Source organism: Amia ocellicauda, chromosome 6 (genome assembly GCF_036373705.1).
Source record: "Amia ocellicauda isolate fAmiCal2 chromosome 6, fAmiCal2.hap1, whole genome shotgun sequence".
Taxonomy (NCBI): domain Eukaryota; kingdom Metazoa; phylum Chordata; class Actinopteri; order Amiiformes; family Amiidae; genus Amia; species Amia ocellicauda.
The window spans coordinates 12,528,765-12,554,530 of record NC_089855.1 but is presented as its reverse complement, the minus strand read 5'-3'; the positions used below and the strand labels follow the sequence as shown (position 1 = coordinate 12,554,530).

General features: G+C 35.6%; 1 protein-coding gene across 1 annotated transcript in view; it reads left to right on the top strand.

The window, feature by feature from the left end:
* The first annotated feature begins 7,567 nt into the window (after positions 1-7,567).
* The window catches only part of LOC136750968 (NALCN channel auxiliary factor 1-like), a 110,884-nt gene continuing 92,685 nt past the window's right edge, over positions 7,568-25,766 (top strand). Inside the window, exon 1 of the mRNA XM_066706158.1 lies at positions 7,568-8,969. Within this exon, the coding sequence (XP_066562255.1) occupies positions 8,241-8,969 (729 nt within the window). The 5' untranslated portion in view covers positions 7,568-8,240. The remainder of the gene's footprint in view (positions 8,970-25,766) is intronic.

Below are 25,766 nucleotides of genomic sequence, written 5' to 3'. Positions count from 1 at the left end.
CAGAGTTGTGCATAATGATAGTGTAACAAGTAGATGCTTTACATGTGTGACCTTATGGCTTTCTGTCCATGTTACATCAATCCCAACTTGTTAAATTGAGTAACACCAGGTATGTGATAACATCTTTCAGACAATAAAGTACCATCACTGTGAATTTTCCGTTGTGTCAAAACAAGAGGGAAAAATGTACGTTTCTAACTGTGAAATTGTAGATTACAGACTAATGTTGTGACAGCCCGAGGCATTCATCACGGTCTAGAAAACTCCAGCGCTTCCCCGTGTTAGCCTGACAGCTTCCGTCAGCAGGGTTCCACCCCCTGCAGATAAAGTTTCAGAAATGAGATGGCAATATAATGTCAGGTGCACAGGTTGCTGTGTAGCATCTGTTCACGGTAACTAGAAGGGAAAAAAAACATCTAGCTGTTTGAAAGAGGATGGAAATGCTAAGCTGAATGGTGGTTATTTGCATAAGAACGACAAACAAGGAGTCTGAAGGTCATGGACAAAGGAATGATGTATAAGATACTAAATAAACAGCTTGACCAAAGACAATGAGCAGGTTGTCTGAGCTACAGTAACTGAGAACTGTTTCTGAAAATTATATTTGAAGCAAAATATATAAATACTTACATAGGAAATAACACAAATAAAACATGCCAGTGTATATGTATATATATGTTAGTTTTTGCCAGTCTTATTCTTCACAGGTGTGCTAATATCACTACTGCACTGCTGAGCTCAATAGCAGCAACTCAAGTAAAACAGTGTATTCACTTGTTTATAACTTCACTTGTATTTAGTATGATATTTCTAGAATTATGCACCTTTCATTTGCAGTAGGTTATGGTTTCAAATAAAGGAAATGAATGTGTAAAATACAAAAGTTATCTCCCTGGCTTTACATGATTGTCTGCATATGTAGACATTATCACCTCAAACTAATATCACAGCAACACTTTTGTTATTGTTTACAGGGTAAATTGTTTTGTGTTTTTTTAAGGGTACAGTCAACTAATATTGTTTTACTGACATAAAACTTTATTACTTCTTGAATCTGTAAATGTCACACCCAAGCAATATGGCTGTGAAATAATTGTATTGTATTATACATAATGCTTAAATGTTGACACTTCTGTGAAGAATTAGAGAGAGTGGAGTGTGGAGAGAGAGAGAGGGTGGTTCACATAGTTGTTAATTGAACTATGAATATTTATCAATCATATGTTTTCAAAGTTTGTTGAAGAATAGTGCAGCCTAAACAAAACTGTAAAGATTCCAGCTAACTATCACCATGTATACACATACTATCATTTGTCCTCTATTTCCCTTTCACTTAATCCCTATTCTTCCCCAATGCATAATTTCTTAATTGAATACGGTGTGACTGGCATATCTATTAAAGAGAAAATATTTATATGTCATTTCTTCATCGGTTTTAAACATTTTAAACTGTCTTTTCAAATTATTTGAATAAAATTATGAATCTAAACAGGAGTGATATGTGAATGTGAATGAATGTGATACTGCTCAAGATATAATGCATTTTATTGTAAATAAGGGTAGGTTTTATATATATATATATATATATATATATATATATATATGTGTGTGTGTGTGTGAATAGTACCATCTGCAAATATTAGCTTCTGCTTTCATGTTCTGTTTAATCAGTTTTATATCACAAAATCTTAAATGGCAACTCACATTTCTACTGCATGTGCCTCTGGGGTCGGCGGAGTTTAAAAAAAAATATTACAGCAAAGCTGTTATGATCTGGTTATCACTCATTTTATCTATTCTACGGCAAAAGCGTGCATAGACAAGATTATCAGAAACGAAATAGGTGACTGTATTCAGAATGTGCTGGCTTGAATGATTGCTACATTTGCCTAAATTAAATAATTTCTGCTAATATAAGACCACTCTACAGCTGATGACTGACAGAGCTACCTAAGAAAACACAAGCTTTTGTGTATGCAGACTTTTATTTTTATTTTGTTTTGTAATGTACAGGGCAAGGATAATATTTATGCACCTGCATAAAACAAATGTATAAGCCTTTTCAGACATCTAGCATAGAAATGTCACAATCATGTGGTTGGTAATTAATATTTCATGTTCAATAATATTTGCTTTTAACAGTTTTTGAGTCCAAGGTATGGAATCAAATGTTACTGTCATAGAATATTTCTAATGTATAGAAATAGTAACTACATACATAATTATATAAATAAATTCACACTGCAGTTAATTCATAAAAACAAACAAATAATCTGTTAGTAATTAGACTGAAGACAATTCCAGATTTTACACCCAACAAATTATGAATTAAGTACAAATATTTGATTAGCTCTTCCTCTATATTTATCATAAGATTATAAAACTATTTGTTAAGCAGACTGTAAAAAATATAATAAACAATATATGACTAAGGAAGTGTATCTAGAGTACAATGGAAGCTATATCAATTAGAGGATATATGACAACTGCAAATCAAGAACTAACAAGTATTGCTGAGCAGAGTGTGTGATCTCTCTTAGTGAGAATTTCACCTGTCCCTCGAGACTGTTGGCATTGAGTAAGCATTAGTCCAGGAAATACCTAAATACTGTCTATTGTGTAGCTGAAGACTATTGATATTGTTAACTGACTGGAACCCCTGTGGAGCTCTAGAGCATGACTTTACCTATTCCCAAAAGGTGGCCACTTAAAAGGGAGGCAGAATACACTTTCTACCCACAAGACTTGATAAGGATTTGCTAAATGGGGTAAGTATAAGGGTCTCTTAAGATAGTCCTCAGCGGTATGGACAACAGTTCTCAGACTTCACTAACAATCTAGGGAGAATCCACTGCCTTCTGCAACGCGGCTGCAACATTGTGGGTCAACACAACAGGGCTGCTGCCAGCCTTGAACACAACAAGGCTTTGAATGCAGCTTATTAACTGAATCCAGAATTTGACAAGAGTACAAACTGGGAAGCTATCAATAACCTTTTTGATTGGTCCCTGAGCTTAGAGTCAAGCTGCTTCCTGGGCTGGATAATGCCCTGTGAATTGTTGGTAAGCTGTACAGCATCTTTCCCACCTTCCACCCACTGGCGACTACAGACATAATTTTTCAAATTCAGTCCATAAGAAGCTACTCCAGCATCCTCATGGTTTTATAATGGCAGATGGAACACAATGTTACTTTGCAGTTGTGAGGGTTGCTGTAGAGTACCATGGAGACAGGTCTCATCTGTGCAGCAGCTTGCATGTATGTAAGGAAGTGTGCATATGTGTTAGTATCCAATTGCACTTGTATTGTATGACTCAACAAACAGAAATCATTCAACAACAACACAAACAGTTAATAGAACATATTGCACACTAAAACTGTAGGTTTATTTTGGTTTTTGTTACTTCACCTCACACCTCATGTGTTGTTCAGGACATGTAAAACAAACTGCAGTATTGCAGCTCACACAGCGCCAAACACCCCGAGGCTGTTAATTAAAAGGGCATATTGGCATAAGAAAACACATATGTTGTTGATTTACCACCTCTCAGGTGTCAACAGCCAGGGTTATACTGGCTGCTTCTGTGTACTGGAGTGCATGGTGGACACTCTGCTAGTTTCTATCTGCTGACCTCTTCCTTATGGTATTCCCAGGTAGTTGATTGAAAATATTAGACACGGACAACTTGGCCAACAGAGGGAAAAGATTGCAAAACAAGAGCATTGTGAAGTCTGTGGAGAACGACTGCAGCAGGTACCACCTGCTCCACAATTTACAAGCCAAAATGCAGCTCCTGTGCCATTTCTAACTGGCCTGTAACAACTTCTGTTACCATGGATAGTGACAACTGATACTTAAGCTTTTAAAACCCCTGTGAGTCAGAATGCCTGGATAAAGTTGAAGAATGAATCCAGGGTCTGGTTTGAATTCTAGAATAATTAATACATATCTAGAATATAAATAATAATAAGGGATGATATATATATATATATATATATATATATATATATATATATATATATATATATATATATATCCACCTAAATTTACAATCTTTCTTCATGACCTATAGCTATAACTATACCATATACTGTATATATATATATATATATATATATATATATATATATATATATATATATATATATATATATATATATATATATACACATACATTTACATAACCCTAAAAAAAATACAAAATGCTTTGACTCTTAGATTCACAGACAAAACAATATAAACTGAAATTCATAGTTTTCAAGTTTAATTAAATAAAAAGGGTAGAAATCACCAACAACTTTGCAATTATGACAAGACTTTAGTAACTCTGCAGTTTCTTTGAATTTCTCTTTATCACCTCCACTTTAGGCCTGTTGCAACAGCTGTGCTAATTTTCTCACATCTGATGCCAAAGACAATGTGTCATGTAGGAGGCTGTCTTGAACTGCCTGCAGTAACAAAAAGCTGCCTGCTATCAGTTTGCTTTGCACACTAATTAGAATTCATGGGGTTACATCCTCTGGGCGACTCCAACTGCAATGCGGAGGGATTTTCCTCCTGCCAGACCATTAAAACACAGGCGGAACCAGTTTCCAACCAGCAGGTTATGGCTTCGGAGCGTCTCTGTCTGTCTATCCCATCAAACAGCAGGGCTACATGCATTGCAGTTACCATAGCAATCAGAGGTGAAACAGAGGTGGCACTGGTTGGAAGAGGGGAAAGAAATATATATGAAAGGAATGTTAATAATAAAGGTTGATAACTTTCATCTGTTGTGCTGGTGATCTGATGTGAACATAATTCCTATTTGAAGGTAACGGCAGGCTGGATTTGCTTCTTTTTAGAATGCCACCTGTTAAGTGACTGTACTCTATTTTTATGTAAATGTGTCCTATGAGATTTCGGTGTGCATCATGAGTGTAAATAACTAATGTTTGTGTTCCTGTGCATGTATTTACGTATATTAATGCACAATACATTCAGAATGCAATGATAATAATAATGATAATAAGTTGCTCTGGATAAGGGCATCTGCCAATAAATAAATAATAGATAGATAGATAAATAGATAGATAAGAGCAATTGGATGAGCATAATGGTAACTTTTTAATATCTTGGTTTTATGTTTCCATTTGGTGGTAAATTAATGTAAAAATGTGCAACAGGCAGGCATGGCATTTACTAGAGCCAGTGCCATTTGAAATGACTTATTTTTCCTTCATCACACCAGCAAAGACCAGCTGTCTCTGTAGCATTTTTATGTTACACAACCTCTCAGCAGACGTCTAACAGGCAGCAGCTATCCTCAAGCAAGTGTCTCAACCAATCTTCCTGAGGCTCAGATCTGTTTGGACAGGGAGTTACAGAACTTATATCTCATTAACTTGTCCTACCCACAGGGCACAGCACTAGCACTTAAAGCACAGACCTGCTAGCTGAGGTACAATTGGAAAATAAAAACTCTGGCTGGATGAATATATCATCGAAACACCATCAAAAAGAATGAAAATAAAAGGATGACAGTTTGCCAAAAAGTGTGATTGAGGTGTACTTATGACTTGGGGCGTTGAATTGGAAAGGAGCACAGGGAAGCACAGGGGAAGAAAAACTCATACCTTTTCAGTTTCTGTTAACTTAATTGTAAATTATCCTAAGAAAAAGCATAACAGGAAAATAATTCCACTGCTTGTTAACTGTGTTTAACAAGAATAGCAAGAATAGATCAAAAACTCCCTGAAGGACAAAACAGTTTGGTGTGTAGATAAAAGATTGGCTCAAGCCACAGCCAACAGTAGTAGTACACATTTCAACAATAACATTGTCAAATGTGTGTAAAATCTAGTCTTCAGACAAATATAATTGTTTCAATATTTAATGTTTTTTAACTGTGGTTGGCTACAGCGACATTGTTAAAAATAGTTCCTGTGAAAGCCATATAATATACCTTACATATTTAGATGAAAGAACTAATCCCTTGAGAGATTAAAGAATGTTGAAAAGGGAAGCTGAATATTAATGAAAACCAAAATGCTGGATGGAGGGGTTGGATTAGATAGAAAGAAAAAAATCCTCCATGAAACAAGAAGTCTGCATAGAGCTAGCCAACGATTGTCATTTTAATTCATGATTTCTAGGTGGGTCAAGTTTTTAATTCGATCCTGGTCTACAAATTATAATAATACAGTACTAGGCCTGTACCAAATAATAGCATTAACATAACCAAACAAAACCACAAACAAAGTCCTGATCTGAGACCTGAAAATATACTGTTCTGATCAGTTTCAGTATATAGATTAATACTGGAAAATCACAAACCCTACCATGGCTTAAATGGTTGTGTGAACCCACTTTTTACACCTAAATAAAAAAAGCAATTGACCTCAAGATCAAGGCTTTGTTTGTTTGTGGTTTTGTTTGGTCTTGTTAATACTGTGATTTGGTACAGGCCTAGTACTCTATCATTATAATTTGTAGAACCGGATCGAATTAAAACTTCGACCCACCTAGAAATCATAAATTTAAGCTATAGTAGGATGTGTGATTTGCCAGTATTAATCTACATACTGAAACTGATCACAATAGTATATTTTTCTGTGACAGGTATCAAGCATGTCTGCAAGGGTAAACATCTACACAGCTCACAGTAAACCCAGCACGGGTGTTTTATTTCTATTATCCATTTTCTAAACATGAATTACTATAACAACTATTTGGCTACTGCAATTATGGCAGAATGGAAGCTTATTTACATTTAAATACATTATAGTTTACATGTATCGTTACAGAATGTGGCTGCATCTTGTCCTCGGAGAATAAAACTAAAGTCGTTTTATACGACTACATATTTGCGTCGGTAAATATATATATGAAAAATATAAACACATAAAATAATGCATGAACACGCATCACGTTTTTGTGCTTTCTATCAACGTGCTAAAGATAAGAAAGCACAGTGTAGCAGTCCAGATGCCTGTCTGAAATGTAAAAGCCTTGATTCACAGCTTTTCTCGTCACAGCCAGAGTGTGTCAGCTGCATACAAATAAATGAGCAAAAAATACAAAAATGCATCGGAGAGAGGCACTAGAGAACAGTAACAGTCTAAGCCATGTCTCCTGCTTTTTTCCTCTTGGTGCATTTCGTTATACTATTTTCCTATCTACCGTCAATTGCCAAACTATGAACAGAAAAAAATATGAAATAGTGTCGGCGATTAAGAATGCCAAATTTGTTTGTTTGATAGGCTATTAAGTGCAAAGAAATGTTACAGACGAACCGAGTTTTTAGTTTGAACTCGACCGGCTTTTCATTAAAATGTTAAAAAGACATTGCAGAATAACTGTCTTATTTTTCTACAACGTGTAAAGTTACCAAGTTACTTATTTATTTTTTTGCAAATATATATCTTACTAGCTTTTCGTTCTTTTATGATTTAATGACCGTGTATAAACATCATTTATTTTTCTGTTTTGTAAGTGCAATTGTTCTTCAAAACTAAAACAGTCACTGATCTGCATTTAATGCCGCTGCAATTGCGCGCAAATGTGAGCGCTGGACTACTTTTCAACATACCTGGTGACAGGTACCGTGTTGCCTAAGCCAGATGTGTCTCTTGTGGGATAGAAAGTCCAGGATATGCTAATGAAATTATTCATGTGTATCAATATGTATCAATCGGTGGTAAGCAGACCTGCAACTGCGCCAGGATGGAGAGATCTCAGAGCTGGAGATGACGCAAATGACCCAGCTCCCCCAAAAAGTGTTTCAAGACGAACATGGCGGCAACTTAACACAGGACCAAGATGATTGTGGCTCTCAAAAGACAAGACCCAAGGCATTCTGGCCAGATACGACGGAAAAAATCACCAGGCTGAAACAATAAGACACGGCTTGATACGCATCCTCATGATCGGCGGCTGAAGCCAAAGGTTTGCAGAAACTGGGGCTACGGAAAGGGAGAGAGCTCAGCACCGTCAGGAGGAAGGAGAGAGAGGCATGTTGTCACAGAGAACTGGGTTTTTCTCAAGAGAGCCATGGATAACTGTTATATGACAATGCCTGGCTTCATCTTTCTGCATGCACTAATTGGATGGGAATAGCAGATCATCGCTGAGTGAAGCCAGGACTGAGTCAAATCCAACGTTTGAGAGGAAATGAACACAAGGAAAGCCTCAAGTCAATGAATATTGTGGCAAAGGAACCCGCACGGTGGAGTCGGCCAGTGCTGCGCTTTCCCAAAATATGACCAGGGGTGCTTGGATGTGTCGGCAGCAAGATGACGGCTTAAAAATCTGGTTTGCACCCCGAGAGAACGAGAAACCTTTCACAGATTCAGAAAGGGCCCAGAAATGGCGACTGTCCTTAGCGTCTCTCTTGTTCTTCACCGTCCTGCTCTCTGATCACTTATGGTTCTGCGCCGAGGCGAAACTGACACGGACCAGAGACAAGCGGCTGGACAAGTTAGCCTTGACAGACATGGGCGACTACTTCCCCTCCGCAAACCATCTACTTTTCTCCAACCCCCATCCACCACACAGCAGCCTCAGCAAAGAGAAAAATGCTATTTTTATAGGGAATTCTACCAAACCTCTGTGGCGGCTCGAAACTTGTCACCCGCATAGTTTATCGAAAAACTGCTTTACTTTTGAGGACGCCGAGCCTGTGTGCAGGAGCCTCGGCGTCGAGCAGGGCACGGACGCGGCCGTTTTGAATTTAAGCGATTTATATCTTTCCTTTTGTAATTCCTATTCTCTTTTGGATTTGTTGAACGGATTCACAAGTCCGGACAGTTTGAATTGTAGCCTAGACGTGGTTAAGGATGGTAATATCGCAGGGTGCAGCCAATGCATCCAAGCATACCAACGGTATGACCAGCATGCTCAGGAGAAATATGAAGAGTTTGAGGTTATGATTCAGAAATACTTTGAATCGGATGGATATTCTGTGAAAACGTGCGTGGAGGACTGCAAGGTAGGATGGAACATGCCTATTCTCTCTCTCTCTCTCTCTCTCTCTCTCTCTCTCTCTCTCTCTCTCTCTCTCTCTCTCTCTTTCTCTCATTACTTTTGCCCCCCCCCCATCAGACGCTATACATGCCAGGAGTTGGGTATTCCAGTCGTCATGGCAACGGATGTCTATTAGTTGCAGATAATTGCGGTGCAGTAAACAAAAGTATTTGGGATACACAGTCTGTGCCCTGGTATGCCAGTGCTGAGATTCAGTGCATGTTGCTGGCAGGGTTTGGGGAAAGGAAATGGTGTCAGTTGCTTCACTGCTAAATGTGCATAACTTTTGGTATATAGGCTAGGCTGTGCCTTTAGAATCCTCTGGTGGCTACATGATGAGTGTAATGGTTACACTGGCCAGAATGTTATTGTTATTGTTATTAATGTGTCCCACTGTTAATGCCATCTAATTAATCATGGTTGGGTTTTTAGTTTACTAGGCTCAACATGGTTATTTTGGCAATGCAAGAATGAAAGGTACAATACATAACCCATCCATATAACACAACGTTATTGTAAACGTTATCTACAGTTATATTTGTTTGAGATTCAATCTATTGCAGCCTGTAACACAGTACAGTGAATGTAGAACTGCAATTGATGCAGTAGAGGATCGGTCACTGCTGTGTTTCACCTGTGTCCAGAAAGGTGGTGGTGGTAGGGGGGCTTTGTCTGTATATTAAAACCACTAGAAAATATTCGACAACAGCCAGTGCAGTTCATGGCTTTTCTATCAGCCCTTGATGTACTATAACAATAACTCCTCCAGGTGTTTTGTGATGCAAACACATTGGTACTGCAGTAACCTTTGGTGTAATGATGAACATAGAATATTATCGAGGATAATATTATTGAGTATATAATAGGTAGCAGCAAATCAACAAAACAACATACTTTATTGACAATTTGATTTTTAATCAACACATTATTATACTGCTGTTAGTGTACACACATAATGGACGTTAAAATGGTAACAACATTAAGATAAGATTATGTTCGTATATATATATATATATATATATATATATATATATATATATTACTATCAAAGGCATACAGAATATGGATGACTAAATGAACAGCTTTAACCTGCTTTTTTCAAACACACACATATACATATATATGCGTGTGTGTATGTGTGTGTATGTGTGTGTGTGTGTATCTATATTTTAATTTAATATAATTTGTGGTCCACTTTACTTTATTTTAATCCTTCTACTTCAAAAATGTTTTTTCTAGGTTATTCTATATTATGATTGAGACAATGTTTTCACTCCACACACACATGCGATGAAGATCATTACAATCTGAATTCGTAAATGCACCAAACGCTTATTCACGTATCATGATTATGCTTAATATGAAATAATAAATATATTTTAAATTCTCACGTATACAGGCACAATATACTTTTAAAAGTGCTCGCTCGATGAAGAAGATAACTGTTTTTTTTTGGTCTTAAAACGTTATGTTATACAGAAATAATCTGTGACCTCTGAGGAAAGGTTGTTTGAATGTAACTTGTTGCTCTTCCGGTTCCTGACAAATCATATAATCACGCTATTATATATCATACATTTACGGGCGACTTAAACATATAGGACTAGATTTATATTTAACCAGGTAAAACATCGACTTGAGTTTCATTTGACTCTATGTGTTCACAAGTGTGACATTCATGAAGCTAACTCTATAGCTGAAGCACAGCCCAAAAGAGAACACCTTCAGCTTGATGAAGTTCTCGCTTCAGTCAGAGGAGTAATGTTGCACTGATTGTAAAGTTGGTATTGACTAATATATCACGTTCAATTGTCATCGACAGAATATGGTTACCTAACTCTACGGTATGCGACTTGTGGGGAGGGCTGAGAACGTGGGCAAGACGTGATGGGACTTAAAGTACACTAACCTCAAAACCCACCTTTCTTCAATAGTGTCAAGGTGAAGAGAGATCAGGATGCTCATTACTCAATCTACTAGATTGGGAAGACATCTGTAGATTTTGAGATTTTTCATAACTCATCATTCTTCATCTTATTATTATTATTATTATTATTATTATTATTATTATTATTATTATTACTATTATTATTATTATTATTATACAAGTACATCATTGCAAAATGTAGGACTAAATAGCGCAATTTATTTTAGTCAAGTAGTTTGCTGTCCATGGTGCTGAAATGCATAACGGACGTGTTTATATACATTTAAAAGTCTTCTTCTTCTCCCCCTCCTCACCCCTTCTTCTTCTTCTTCTTCTTCTTCTTCTTCTTCTTCTTCTTCTTCTTCTTCTTCTTCTTCTTCTTCACTTTCTTTATCCCATGCAATTTCTTCCTTTGCTTTAGTTCTTGTAATAGCAATACATTATTGTGGGGACTCAGGGCCTGATGGAAATGGAGAAAGTGTCTCATCACATTATATGTGAAGCTGAAGCAGTATTTGTTGTGTTTCATAGATCGTGTCTCTGCTGAAGGTTTCTGAAGGTTTGTTCTTAAAACAATTCTGCCTTGGATCCTAACAAACAGAACAAACTCAACACCATTATACTAGAGAATATTCTTCTGCTTAAGAGACATGCCAAATGTGTGTGCATATGATACATATCATGGACCATCTTCTTGATGTACATTTAAGAAAGGAGCCAATAACAAAACATTAATTTGTATGAAAGTGTACTCAATTGCTGATATGCACACATCTCACAAACAAGGACACATTTCATACTATTTTACTACCAGCTTTTTTCTTCTACATATCTCCCTTTGTTAGCTTCTGAAATACAACTTTAGTAGTGTATTTTGGGGTTGTTATACAAGCATATAGTAAAATAATTATGTCATGATATAATGGTTTTGCATCACTTAATATAATGCAAAGCCTGACTTGTTGCTGAACAGTTAATTTATTCAGTACAGCAATTACTCTAAACACACTCTAAGACAGAATGCGTATAAAGAATTTCAATCAGAAAGAACAGTAGGTTCTGAAATTGGTGATTTGGTCTTACCAATCACTTGACATAAGCCCACTGAGATATAATGGGGAAATATGTCAATGAAAAGTAAAACAGAAGATTGCAAGCAACGTAAATATATTATGGGACATGTTTAGGTGAATGGACATCACTAGATATTGAGAGGTTACTAAAACTGTGTGTTTCAGACATCAAAAATAAGCTTTGCACAAAATTGTTTATCTTGATGTACATATTTGTCTTCCTGTAAATAGTATACCTCAGTAACTCAGTAAATTACACTTCATTCAAGGGCAATCTCAGAGGAACATTCTAAACAAAACATTCATCCAGGACAGTATTGCAAAACATGTAAGGATATCCCATTTCTAATTATAAAATGCAGCATGCTGATACACATGATATTCCTAAGTGAATGTAGCCAATAAGAAAAAACAAACAAAATAAAATTAATACTAATGTGTTGAAGCTGTCATCATCTAATATGAGCATTTTGCATTGAAACATTCTGTATTGTGGCACATATCCCAATACTAAAACTGAGCTATTGGTCTGAGCCAGATAAGATACATCCTCTGTTGAAGAAACCTGAGTTCAACTGTTCAACTTCGTAACAATTGCATTGTTTCTGTATATAAATGAAGGTAACACTTTCCTGTAATGGGCCCTAATTCTTAATGAATTAATATATGAATCCTGCAGGAATAACAAATGAAAGCCTCATGCATATCCACTGAGTTCTGATGTAAATAATATGTATAGGCCCTAAACCCAAACCTAAAATCTAGACCAAATACCTGATTGTGTTTTGATTTATAAAGAGAAGAAAGTGGCTTCTTACAAAATATATTAAGCAGTGATAGGATACAGAGTTGAATATTGCGATTCATGGGTTAAAGTGTTGATTTGGACTTGCCCCCTTTACTGGAACCATATCCCTAAACCCTGACCCTAACGTTGTATACTTGTGATTAACAGTCAAACTCAGATGAAGTAAGTATTTATGTGTTATTCCTCTGGTATTCATGTCAATTCAGTAAAGTGTGACCCAAATGAGAGACCTACTAGTTTTAAACTAGGACAGTGCTTAATAAGTATCATACTTATTATACTTATATAAGACTTATTGTCTTATGTCTTCCCACGATTTTTTATGCCTTGTTGTCCCACACCATGTATGTGTTGAATACTTCCTGACAGAATGTGCCTGTAGAATATCACTTACATTGACATAACTCTTTCAAGCAAAGACAAACAGATCACTTACAATATATCTAATGTTTTAGTTATCAGATGTAATATATTTGTTATAGTGTAATAACAGCATAGAGTATATATTCATTATATATGTATTAATGAAGTAAAGATAGCATTGATCCGGGTTGCGTAATGTAGAGTATTAGGAATAGCAAGCCTGTAATACAAAACTATATGATAGTTCACTTAAAGGGTGGTACATCCATTTTTCATTTCTTGATTAGCATCAGCAATGCATATGTCAGATTCCTTTTTAAACAGAAGTATTTCCTATAGTGTTTAGTAAAAAGAATCAATTTCTTGCCTTCCGTAATTAAATAAAAATGTGTATGACTGGAGTTGGCAGGCATTTAACACAATTTAAATTGCAAATATGTTCTTGTGTTAGTTTGACCTTTGCATAAGCACACCACTTTATGTTTGATTTGTTGAATGTCAGTTTAATAATTGTCCATTTTAAAGAAGTGAAATTATAATTCAGAAATTACTTATTTTTTCTGAATTCTTCCAGCGATACAGTGTTCTGCTGAAGTGGAATAATGATTACATTTCTAGAAACAGTAGTGCCTTGTTGACTGCAGAACTTTGTAAGGGCATTTTATGGACTGGCTGTGCATGGAAAATAAAAGTGATTTCTCTCCCACAGGTGGTTTAAATATTCATGGAGTGAGAGAGGCTTGTGCCCATAGGACTTCCTCTGCAATGAAATCTTAAGAGATTCAAAACTCTTGACTAATAACTGTTATTTAGTTAGTTACGTCTCACTCTAGAAATACCAAAATACATTTTCAGAGCTATTTCAAAGATGAAGTTGATAATGATTATTATTTGTATTATTAGATACAGACATTTTTTTACAGTGTATGCTACCTAGTGAAAGCTCACATTTTTCAAGCATGTACCTTATATCATCTTAGAGAACAGTGTGGAATAACACTTCACTCTTTCATAGCAACCAAAGATTGAGGTCCATTTTATGTATAAGAGTCACTTTAGGCAGAATGTATTTCAACTGATGATGATGCCAAGCTATGATATCCTAGAAGTCAATAGCTGTGGCAGAGCAATCACCCAATGGCCTGAGTGTAATCTAGCTGTACTGGGGTAGGCCTGCACTGAAGAAGTGAATATGGTGAAAAAACTGTGAGTACAATTTTAATCTTAGCTGACAGGAACTCTTGGAATGAAATGAAAATGTATTTTTTGGCTAAAGGGATAATCCTAGTCATCATAAATAGATTATTAGGTTTCTAATTTTTATGCAAGGTCAGTGGGTGAGCCACTAGTGCTACTTCACAATATGCTGAAAGTTGCAAAAAAAGTGTTTGATCTAGTACTCACAAAGATGAATGTACCTTAATATTGGGTTGTAGGCCATTGATGATGGCAATGCTAAGTATATAAGTAGAATGTCCACATTTTAAACACACAGGACTTGTAATTTATGTGTGCACTTATTTTATTATTAGCATAGGATTTGTTTTGTAGAGAATTTGATAATTCCAAGATTGCATTAAGTCTGAGCTCCCTGCTTTTGGCTGGAAAACAATGTTTCTTGTCGTTCCAGGAAATTCATTAAGGGTCGATCATTTAAGTATGCATTTTCAAGACAGGAGCTATATGATCTAATCTGTGCGATTTTTGGCAGGTCTCATGTTCTGGGTTTCCTGTTTTACCCCTTCATTCACTGTTTGTACAATTGTGTACACCACTTCTATCAGACATATAAGCTAACAATATGTTAAGCACCAAAACAAAAAAAGATAAAAGGTTAAAAGATAGATGTTAGAATGCAAGATTTAGGCTAATTGTTAAAAATGATCAAAGGTTAAACAATCTTAATGCCTGTCTTTGGTTATCAGTGTAATTGAATTTAGTTGTGTCTCACCCATTCAATAGAGCAACATTGTACAGGGATGACATTAATCTTTTTAAGGGGTTGGAAGCCAAATAGCCATCATTTTCGAAAACATAGCTCAGCCACCAGAGGAGATAACACTAACGGTGATTAACCTAAGTAAGCCTGTTATCACATTGAAATTGTCAGTGACAGACAGAAGAATCATTTTAAGGAATTATAGTAAATTAATTATAATGCTGTTTAGGTTTGATGCTGCCATATACCTCGTATTCATGTATAAATAATGCGATGTGATTTTGAGAAAGAAGGAAAAAAATGAATATAAAACATTTGTGTAAATTTACAGATGCAGTGAAGTACTTTTTTAATGTTGTGCATTTTTGTCTCTTTGTTAAGATAGTAACACATAATAATAATTAATAGTCTTTTTTTTTTTTAAGAAAACTATACCAAAAGGTGTCTTAACTATATAGAATTGACAGACGCACTTTGTTTAGTTTTTCCTCTCTGGGTTAACAGGTTTAAATCATACCTCACATTGACTGTTCTCATCAATTAGAAAGACTTGCATTAAGGCTGTCAGATGTTAATTTCAAGGTGAAGTCAATTTGCACCTATGACATCACACAGCCGGGATAGTTCATATTAAAAGCAATTATGTGCAATTGTAACATAAATGCCAGGCATTCAGCTTGTTTATTATTGCATGCATTGGTTAAAAAAATATATTGAACATTTGATTTACATTGAAAAGGCATGTGAAATCAACCTGCAATACAATGCATTTTACCTAGTTTCTTTGATGTTGTTCTATTGAAAATTGCTAGAATAGAATGTTTTTAGATTTGTATTGGAAAACTGCAAAGGGGAATTGAACCAAGTACATCCAGTCCCACAGTGAAAAAACTCTCGGTTTCTCAATCTAAAAGTGATAAAATATTCTAGACTGTGACACATTAAAACAGATTTAACTTAAATGAACCACTTGGGATATTATGAGGCACATGTATTTTTCATTGCATTTATAATCACCATGTTTATATTTAACAGTAAACTTGAAGAGATCTTTGTTTACTCCATTATTTTCTCTTCTCCAGTTGTCTCCGACCTAGTTAGTTGCTGTGTGTATTATAAGCATATACAGTACAGGATATTGGAGATTGAGAGCTGCTGGACATGTGACTTAATTCAGTTAACGAATCTGAGTCTTGTGCAGTTTATAGAAACAAAACGAGCAAGCCTAATTATGGTTTCTGTGAATCAAAAGCTTACTCTCTTATGCTTGTTCTGCAGTAGATCCACTGACATGTATAATGACACAAAATCATTTGGTACCCCTTCATTTGTCTCCTGAGCAAATAAGTACATCCTGCTGTGCAATTGTTGACCATCCATTTTATTCTGATAAAAAGATTAGTGTTGATATTAGAGTAGCGGCTGTATAAATAATGAAAGAAACGTTTCCTCACCCACACTTGAATGTGTTCTCCTTGCCTCGTGATCCTGGCTTTTCTTCCAGACATAATTAAGTTACTTTCTTATAATTCTGTTTTACAGAAAACATTAAATACCCTGTTAATGCTCAATGGAGATGTTTCCTTCTTTTGAGTATTTAATGTTAAACGGTGGTTTTCAGTTGTTGGTGTTTGAAATAACTGGTGTAGTTAAAGTGCCATGTATAAATATTTTGGATATTAACGTATGATAAATCTTAACAATTTAATTTAACCTTTTTTTACTGAGAGTCTGCAAAGGGGTATAATGCATTGCAAGTCCATTTAGACAAACATGGCAAATGAGGTACATAATTTCAAAGCTGTCTGTGAAATTATCATAACCACAGAGCATATATACATATATTACATTTTCACCAATCCCTAACTGGAGGCAGAATAGTCTACAGCAACAGAAATACAACCCACTGTGAATGTGACTGGTGCTTTTCCAGGTCTTGTCAAAACTGTGCTTATCCACAAAGGAAACTGAGATTCTTTATGAATGACATTCTATATAAATGTGTAAATTCAGGAATTTGATGGTTACTAAACAAAGCGATTTAAATAGTGTACCACATGTGTATTCAAAAGGACTTTTAATTTAATATCTTTGAAAGACATTGAAAGAGTGAAAATGTCAAAAAGGGAATTGGACTGGTCACATTACAAGGAGAACAGATCAAAGATGGACAAAGGAAGTTAATGAATGGATCCCAAGAGATGAAAATACCTAATAGACAACCACAGAAAAGATGGGAAGATGAAATCATAAAATTTGCAGGCGTGACATGAAAAAGAGAAGATCGAAGCAAGTGGAAACATCTTGGGGATCCAGCAGTGGATCGATATAGGCTGAGTAGTATGATGATGATGATGTATATATCCTCCTCAAGATGTTTCCATGCTATATTTAAATGAAAGTGTAATTTGGTAAAGCATTTCTTTGAGGGTTGCACTAAGCTTTGTCTAGAGAAAATGATTTTTTAAATGTATTATTGTTTATACAAAAATAAATATTTATAAAATGTGGATTATATTTGGCTATTTGAAGTGGAAATAGATTGCAATGATATGACCCATGGTACTTGGAATCCCGTCACCCGGTTGCTGGGAACAATAGAGCTACTTGAAGATTTTAATAACCCAGCTGTAATTTCAGCATTTTTCGAGTCTAAATTGTTTCAAGTGGGTGTTGCTTTCTAAGTCCTAGATTTTAAATATTGTGCATATTTTGATCTGAATATTCAGTGCGAAATTATGCATGCATTTGAATGCGTAGTGTCTCAAGGTGAGTTCAATAATGGGATCATCTGTGAGAAATGGTGTTTATGTTATAGCTATTTGAATGTCCCCATTTCCCACAAACTTTTCATACTGTCTGAAATACTGTGTAGTGTGCATTTAAACACTGAAGGCTATTATTCATGTTACTAGAATTTATTGTATATGTGCTTTATTGTTACGGTACTGTGGTTTTGCTAGGATGTAGCGATAGTAGTTCAGTAGAGACTTTGGAAAACACAATAAACTGTATTAACTAAACAAATAAGATGTCCCGTTGAGTAACACTCCAGGGCAAGGGTTGCAGACCCCTGGCATGAGATGTCTACAGGTCAGACGGTTAATCAGGACCAATGCTGAGGAGGAGTCAGTAACTCACCTTGCATTTTTGTTATTGTCCATCATGATGGTTGATGGCTGACTTCACTTTTTGGAGTATGTTGTGTGCAACTTTTAGCCTACAACTAATAAACACAATCTGCTGGTTACTAAAGACTTTTAAGGAATGTATTTAAAGAATTTCAGATCATCATGAATGGCACTGTCTAATGCAAAACATTTTTTGAGATCTGCACTAGATATTTGCCCCCAGTGTTACTGACCATCAATAAACTTCCACATTTAAAGATATATTTTAACATTCATTTAAGTGATTTCCTTGTGGTTAACAATGCCATAGTCTCATGTGTTATGCAGGAATATAAATATGAACAATGAGAATCTATTTTCTACTGTCCTGATGGTGCCATTGAAATGCTATATTTACAGTGTATGGGTAAATCAAAATTAATTATAAGAAAGCTAAACAATGAACATAATAGTGGCCTCATTAGATGACTCTTGGGACCAACAGAGAGAAGAAGAAGAAAAAATAAGAACATTTACATATAATCTGATGCCCAAAGGATTTTCTTGGACATACTGCATTGTCATTCTCAGAGAAGATATTTATAATGCAAATGCATATAGTGACTGGTATTACATAGGACAAGCATTATATTACTTACACTCCAGGCAGCATTTTCTCCTTCACTTACAAACAGAAGACAGATTGGATTAATTGTAATAAGGTTGACTATATGAAAAATATAAATATAGATATAGATAAGTAGTTGGAAGAATTCACATCCTTCATTTGAAACAACACCATTCATTGATTTATTTAATTGAATCAAAATTATTGATTAATAATAGTTTCAGAGTTTGTGTAACACTGATTCAGCCTAGCGAACACTTGCAAATTGCAAATGGATTCCAGATGATTGTTCAGGTATAGAGAACATGATGTTTATTATAAATCTGTAAACCACTGATGTTTTTTTTTTTTTTGACGTTTCCTTTCCTCCCATTCAACGGAAGCTAACAAATGTTATCTTATGATGACTGTTCCAACTGAGGAAACTATGCCAATTGTACATCTATTAAATGATACTGTACGTCTATAATACTATGTCATCAGGACAACCAAGGAAAATGTTCCTGTCGATACTATACAGTATCATAATTGTTCATAATTGTTGTCTGTGTCCTGCTAGAAAATGGATTACAATGTAAAATGGGATTAAGAAAACAGCATGCAGTTGCAGTGTTCAAATGATTAAACTGGTATAGCCTTATTTATGAATGAATGTGAGACAGAAGAGTGTGCTGTGGTAAAAAGCTGGCAATTTTTTAATGTGAACCACAATTTAGTTTTCTCCACCCATATGCACACTTTCATATTTATTTAAAGTGTTTTAATGGGTATTGTAACCTGGTCCAGATACACAATGTAGTATTACGTAAATGTTATTTAAGTCTGTGGCTGGTTAATAGTTGTACCTGAATTACCTGAAGATTTTTATTTGTATTTTTAATTTGATTTGTGTTTCGTTTTAAAAACAGAGACAGAGATCAACACTACAAGTGATACAGCCTGACGTGTAAAGGACTGTTGTGGCTATTTTATTCCTTCTGCTTTATATGATTGTAAACAGCATAATAAATATACGTTTCTGTTAAGAGATATTAGGAAGAGCTAAACGTGTAGACAACATTATATTCAGACAAGCATTACGTTACAAAATACACACAGTAACACAGTAACATGTCACAACAAATCATACAGTAACAGCAGCTACAATATAGCTGGTTATAGGTTATAACTAATGTGTGCACGATTCAGTCTTGGCTTTTATGTACTTTTGGATGCATTTATTAAACCAGTCCTTAATATTATAGAGGGAAACCCAGATCTTCTGTATTTATTTATTAATTCATTTAACTTGTTAACTAAATCGTGTTTGCCTTGTCTTTGCGGAGCTGTTGTACAAACAACCTGCACACCATTCACAAAACGACAGCCTGAAACACCATCCAGTTGTTCATAAAATATTAATAAAATTGGCTGCCACCGCTCCGATTAACGACACTGCACCGGGGCCCTGTGAAATCTGTGTTCGTCAAGTTTTTAATACACTCGGATATTAACTGTAAGCAGTTATTGTTTCTGTATGTGGATTGCTGCTAATAAAACTGTAATTTCTTCGTGATCCCACACGGCACTTCAGATTATATCTTCCAACATAATGTAGCTGATCTCTTCCCTGTATGTCTACAAGTCAAGCATACACCTCCACTTCTGAAAGCGAAGTATTTTCTTAGTGGGCGTGACGGACGCTTACGGACACGTCTGGCAGCAGATAGTTAACCGTCCACAAAACCTGGACGCGTCCGGACACTTAAGCCAGTGGAAACACCCGTTTAAGCATCCGGGGCCACCAGTGGAAACGGGGCATAATACTGATCTCCAGCATAAGGTGCCAGCGATGTCATAAACATAGCAGTCTCAGCAGTCTCAAGTATTTACACCCAAAGTCCTCTCCTGGCTCTTCAAAATAAATGCTTATTTAAATGGGCGTTCAATTCAAATGTAAACAAAAAGGGACATGTCCAAAAAAGGGTTTTGTATTATGTTTACGACTGATAGGGTACGAAGAGAACCAACAGAAACTACAAAGTAATTCTATTTCTAATTAGGTGTATATACTCGTTTCAGAAGAGCAGAGCTATATCTTGTTGGCAGTGTTATCAGCTCTTATGTTATCCTCCTAGCAGGACTTTTCCTTCCACCAGAAGGAAGAACAATATAACATTTTATCAGTAATTCAAACAGCTTTTATTTGCTTGGCCAGCACAAGATGAGTATCAGGTTCTTGAGTGCCAGGTAATATGAGCAAACATATTGGTAAAATGGGATAAAAACAATGACAATAAAAACATTGTCTTTAAGTTGCTTAAATTTCCCAACTGAATGCAGTGTTTCTGTTTGTCCTTTTTCATGGCTTCTTTTATTAAAAGCATCAGTTAAATGTAGTTACAAAATGGTCTCTAAGTTGTACATTATAAAATAACAACATTTATCACGATTAGTTATGAAAATGTAAACTGGGAGAGGATGTTAAAATGTGAATTAATATACTAGGTTTTATATTATGCCAAATCTGTTTCTTCAGGGGGGCTTTAAATTAAGTTCAAGGAGTATGTATATTCAATTATTTTAGTGCCGTATACTGAAGCTTTCCAAAAAGTTTTACTTTTAGGCCTGAGAGAATATGAAGCAAACCAACAGAAGGTATGAACACTGAACCTCACCAGTTTTTGCAGGTTTTTCCATAAACTATGTTAAGTTCATTGTTTTGGGGGATGGTGGTACTTTCTAGTGTTTGGGTGTGGATGGCAGACTTACAGAGTATGAACTCTCATGCGATCATTTTGACACAATGAAGGGCATTATCAGATATACAGTAATGTCAGATAGTGGTTAATTAACTGGCTCAGTGAATTAAACAATCAAATTATGTAGTGTAGCAAATTAGGAATATTCTACAAATGACGGTAAGCTATATCCAGGGAAACTGAGTCTGATTACTTCACGACCTTTAGGCCACATATTGCCTTCCTCTTAAGCATCATGGGAATGCTTCATTTTTATACAACAAAACACTTGGCATTTAAGGAATTCACAGAAATAATGGCCTTGACTTGAATTAATAATGAGGGCCAAAAGGTTGATTTAGACGTGGCATAAAATAGACTTCGCAGTGTTAATTTCTCTGAATAAGTAATGTCTGCTTTCCCAAGACGAATTGCTTAGTGCTGAACACATTTTACTTTATTCAGTGTTAATGAGAATTGTGCTATACTTTTGCAGTTCATGGTTTGTTTTAATGCAGTATAATGTTTTTGTAGAAATGTATATACCACAACTTGTATTATAATTTGGGGTGGAGGGGGCATATGCAAAAACCTTTTCCATTTACAGTAGTTTTTCCTAATGAGGAATCAAAACAGAAAGTAGAAAAGTGTCCCATCAATCTTTTAGGTGCTTATCTAAGAGTTTACCAGAACAAGTCAGATGTTACATTTGCGTTTTGGACCGTTGTGTGTTTGTTTGTCGTCTTTTAAAAAGTCAAAGTTTTATGAATATGTCCCTTTAGGTTTTTATTATTTATTGCATACTATTTAACAAAAAACTATTTAATATGTTGTTTATTTTCCCCATACATATTTGCTGAATCATGAATAATCAGGGTAACAGGAGGCAAATACCTCATCGTTTTGCCACTTCAGAAATCAGAACATGCTGAGAAACATTTGTCTACATCAACACAAATCCGGTGTTTTATCTGTGACTATTCCCTCCCACAATGCAGATGCTAGGTTATTTTTTGTTCCCACTGCCTTTTGAATCCGTGTTGTTTTTGGACTAAGAACCTTTTAATTATTGTATATTTCCCAGAAAAATGTAGGCCTATTCCTTGCTGTACTGACTTGAAATAAATATTTCAGGTCCCAATAGCATATAAGTCATTGTAGAATGATATTTGGTTCCAGGCCCCAGCTGGTAACACAACAATATAGTGGCTGTGCTGCAGTTACAAGTGCATTAGAACCAGGATAAACAGTAGAATAAACAGAATTGATAAGATAGTTATTCACCTCGATTTGTTCACATGGCATCAAGACCATTGCCAACCATTTGATACTTGGAGTTTGTGTTTGTAAGTCAGTCACTGATTTCATTCTCTTTGAGGCCAAGATTACATTTAAAGTTACATAGATTTCCCATTAGTTCAAAATGTAAATACTATAGACAATTTTAGTACTTTACCTTAAATTAAGCATACATCTTATATATTGCAGCCTATATGTGTAGTAAAATATCCCAACATGGCCATATTTATTTAAATAAAATGTTTACCTGAAGCAAAACATTCTTTAAATACTACTACTACTACTAATAATAACATCAACAATAACAATTTATGTTTACTTGGTCACAAATATTCACAAATGTTCAATGCATACATGAATAGAGTGAGTTCAGTCAGTGAAGAGGTCTAGGAATGTTCGCAAACAAATATTTAATTCAAACTGGAATCCTTTGTTCTGAGCTCCACGGGCCATTTTCACAACGCTTTTACTATGTCTAGTCTTCACTTTGGTTTTGTGCCCTACGGAGGATTGAGTAAAAACTCTCTTTCACTCAGATTTTCAGATCTCTGTGCTGAGGCAGTGATACGCAGTCGTCATACCGCAGAGGATGACCTTCTTTGAGCCCTCTCAGTCAGTGCCTCCGGGTTAGGTGCATCCTTTATTCATTACAGTGCTTCAGCTATTGTTAATCCACTTCCCAGGCCTAGTAGGCGCATTTCAACTTTACCTCAATTTCAAATAGGATTGAGGTTTCCCTATTCAAAAACATGTATTATTTCTTGACTTTGTGAGCACCCTGCAGAGTGGATTGCCTGCCACTTTATTCATGTAACTCCTAATCACAGCTACTCTGTTTCCTGGCATGGACTTGTTAAAATGTGATCTTTCTGGAAATATATCTTTATTATTAATTATTAGGCCTAGATCTTTTAAATGAAATTAAACTTTTTTTACAACAGAATACTATTATTATTATTATTATTATTATTATTATTATTATTATTATTATTATGCTGGCCTGTTGCCTATATGATGTCATCTCTATCTTCTAATTAATGCAGAGGTTTTCAAGTAACACTTTATGTCTGTCAGAAAAACTATATTTAAGAGCCATGATTTTAACAGACATTTCTTAGAAAAGGGGGGGGGAAATAAAAATGCTTTGAACCCTTCATCATTTCAGAAACTTGTTCGTTTTGTGTCTCCAATAGCTTAAATAATCATGTCTATGATACCTTAACTTATATTATCAATATCGCTCACACAAGAGAGTTCTAACTAAGTGCTGTTATTGTTTTCTGCTCATGTGATATATCTGCTCTTGTTGTTTCTTCATACTAACAAATCCTCCGGGGATCTTCTGACAGTTCTTTCTCACAATATGTTTTGTGGTTTTTGTTTTTTACATTTGTTTTGTCATCTCTGTGTGATATGTGGCAAACACTAAAGTATGTTGAATAAATAGGAAAATGTGCCATTTGGAATTTAGAAATATATGTTTGGTGAGGCTGATTGCACAATTAATAAATATAGTAATTGCCTGATAAGTTGTATTTATGGCTATATTTAGGCTATATATTGTATAAAGTGTGCAGAAATCTGGCAAAGTTAGAACAGGTAGGTTTTGGGTACATAGGGCTTACACAATTAAACACTTTTGTTGTTCATAATCCTATATAGATGTTCTTCTTTGTACTTATTTGACAGCTGTCAGATATGTTTGATTTTGGAGGACAGTCTAAGAAGTATACTCATAGTCTTGGACAGAGTTTGCCATTCCTGGTTGTGTGGTACATGAAGGGTGTAGTAAGTTCTGCAGGGGTAGTCAATAATTTTTTGTCAGGGTCCAAATTTCTTGGTCATGGTATAGTCAAGGTCCAGACTCCAGAGGGGAAAAACAAAATCACACCTCCAAATGTCCCTTTCCAACACACACACACACACACACACACACACACACACACACACACACACACACACACACACAAACACAATTCTGAAAATTAGTTTAAATAGATGTAAATATAAGTATTAAGGCACTTTCAGATCACTTTTAATTGCTGTAATTTGTTAAAGATTATTGTAGGCATATAGATAAACATAATATAAACTTTCAAGCATTTCATGTCTTATTAGATTCAAGTCTTTACCACTTCCCTTTATCACTGTCCACTGTTCAAAATTAATGTTGCAAATTGATGGCAAAGAGGATTGAGGAATTCAGGGTGGGGGGTCTGGGGGTACCCCCCCATAAGATTTTGACAATTGGAGACCTGAAATGCGTGATTCTGAGTAATTTCGAAGTTGACAAAATTGGCTCAAAATCTCCATGAAATCCATGACATCAGGCAGATTTGGACTCAAACATATCTTTTCTTCACAACCACATATCGTCAGTGAAAAATTACATGTCAACCAACATTATATATGCAAACTAGACGTGGTTTCTGGTGCTTGTCAGTCACAGATCCATTTCGGTGCAGCTCTGTAATTGTAACGGATGAGGATGCACAATTTTCTATTTGTGCGCCTGCTAGAAATATGCGTCTTCATTGGAAATCAGCTGTTCCCACCGCTGATGTAGGAGTTTCTAGGTGAATACAAGCTAAGGCACTGTGAGCCCCCACCCCGGTCGTGTGTCTGCACTTTTATGTTTTGGAGGTGAGGTTGAAATATGTCAAACGATCCCCAGTTTAGCTGTTTATTTATAAAAATCAGGAAAACAAATCGAATACCTGTGTTTTTGACAAGTACAAAGTGCCACTCTTGCCCCAGTCGGGAATCTGCGAGCAGCTAACTGAACTGAACTGAACACGGGCTCTATATTGGACATCCCACATTAATAAGTCACATCCTATCAGCTAATAACCAGGAAGGGCTGATACTAGGTTCCACGCAATAATAAGCACCAAT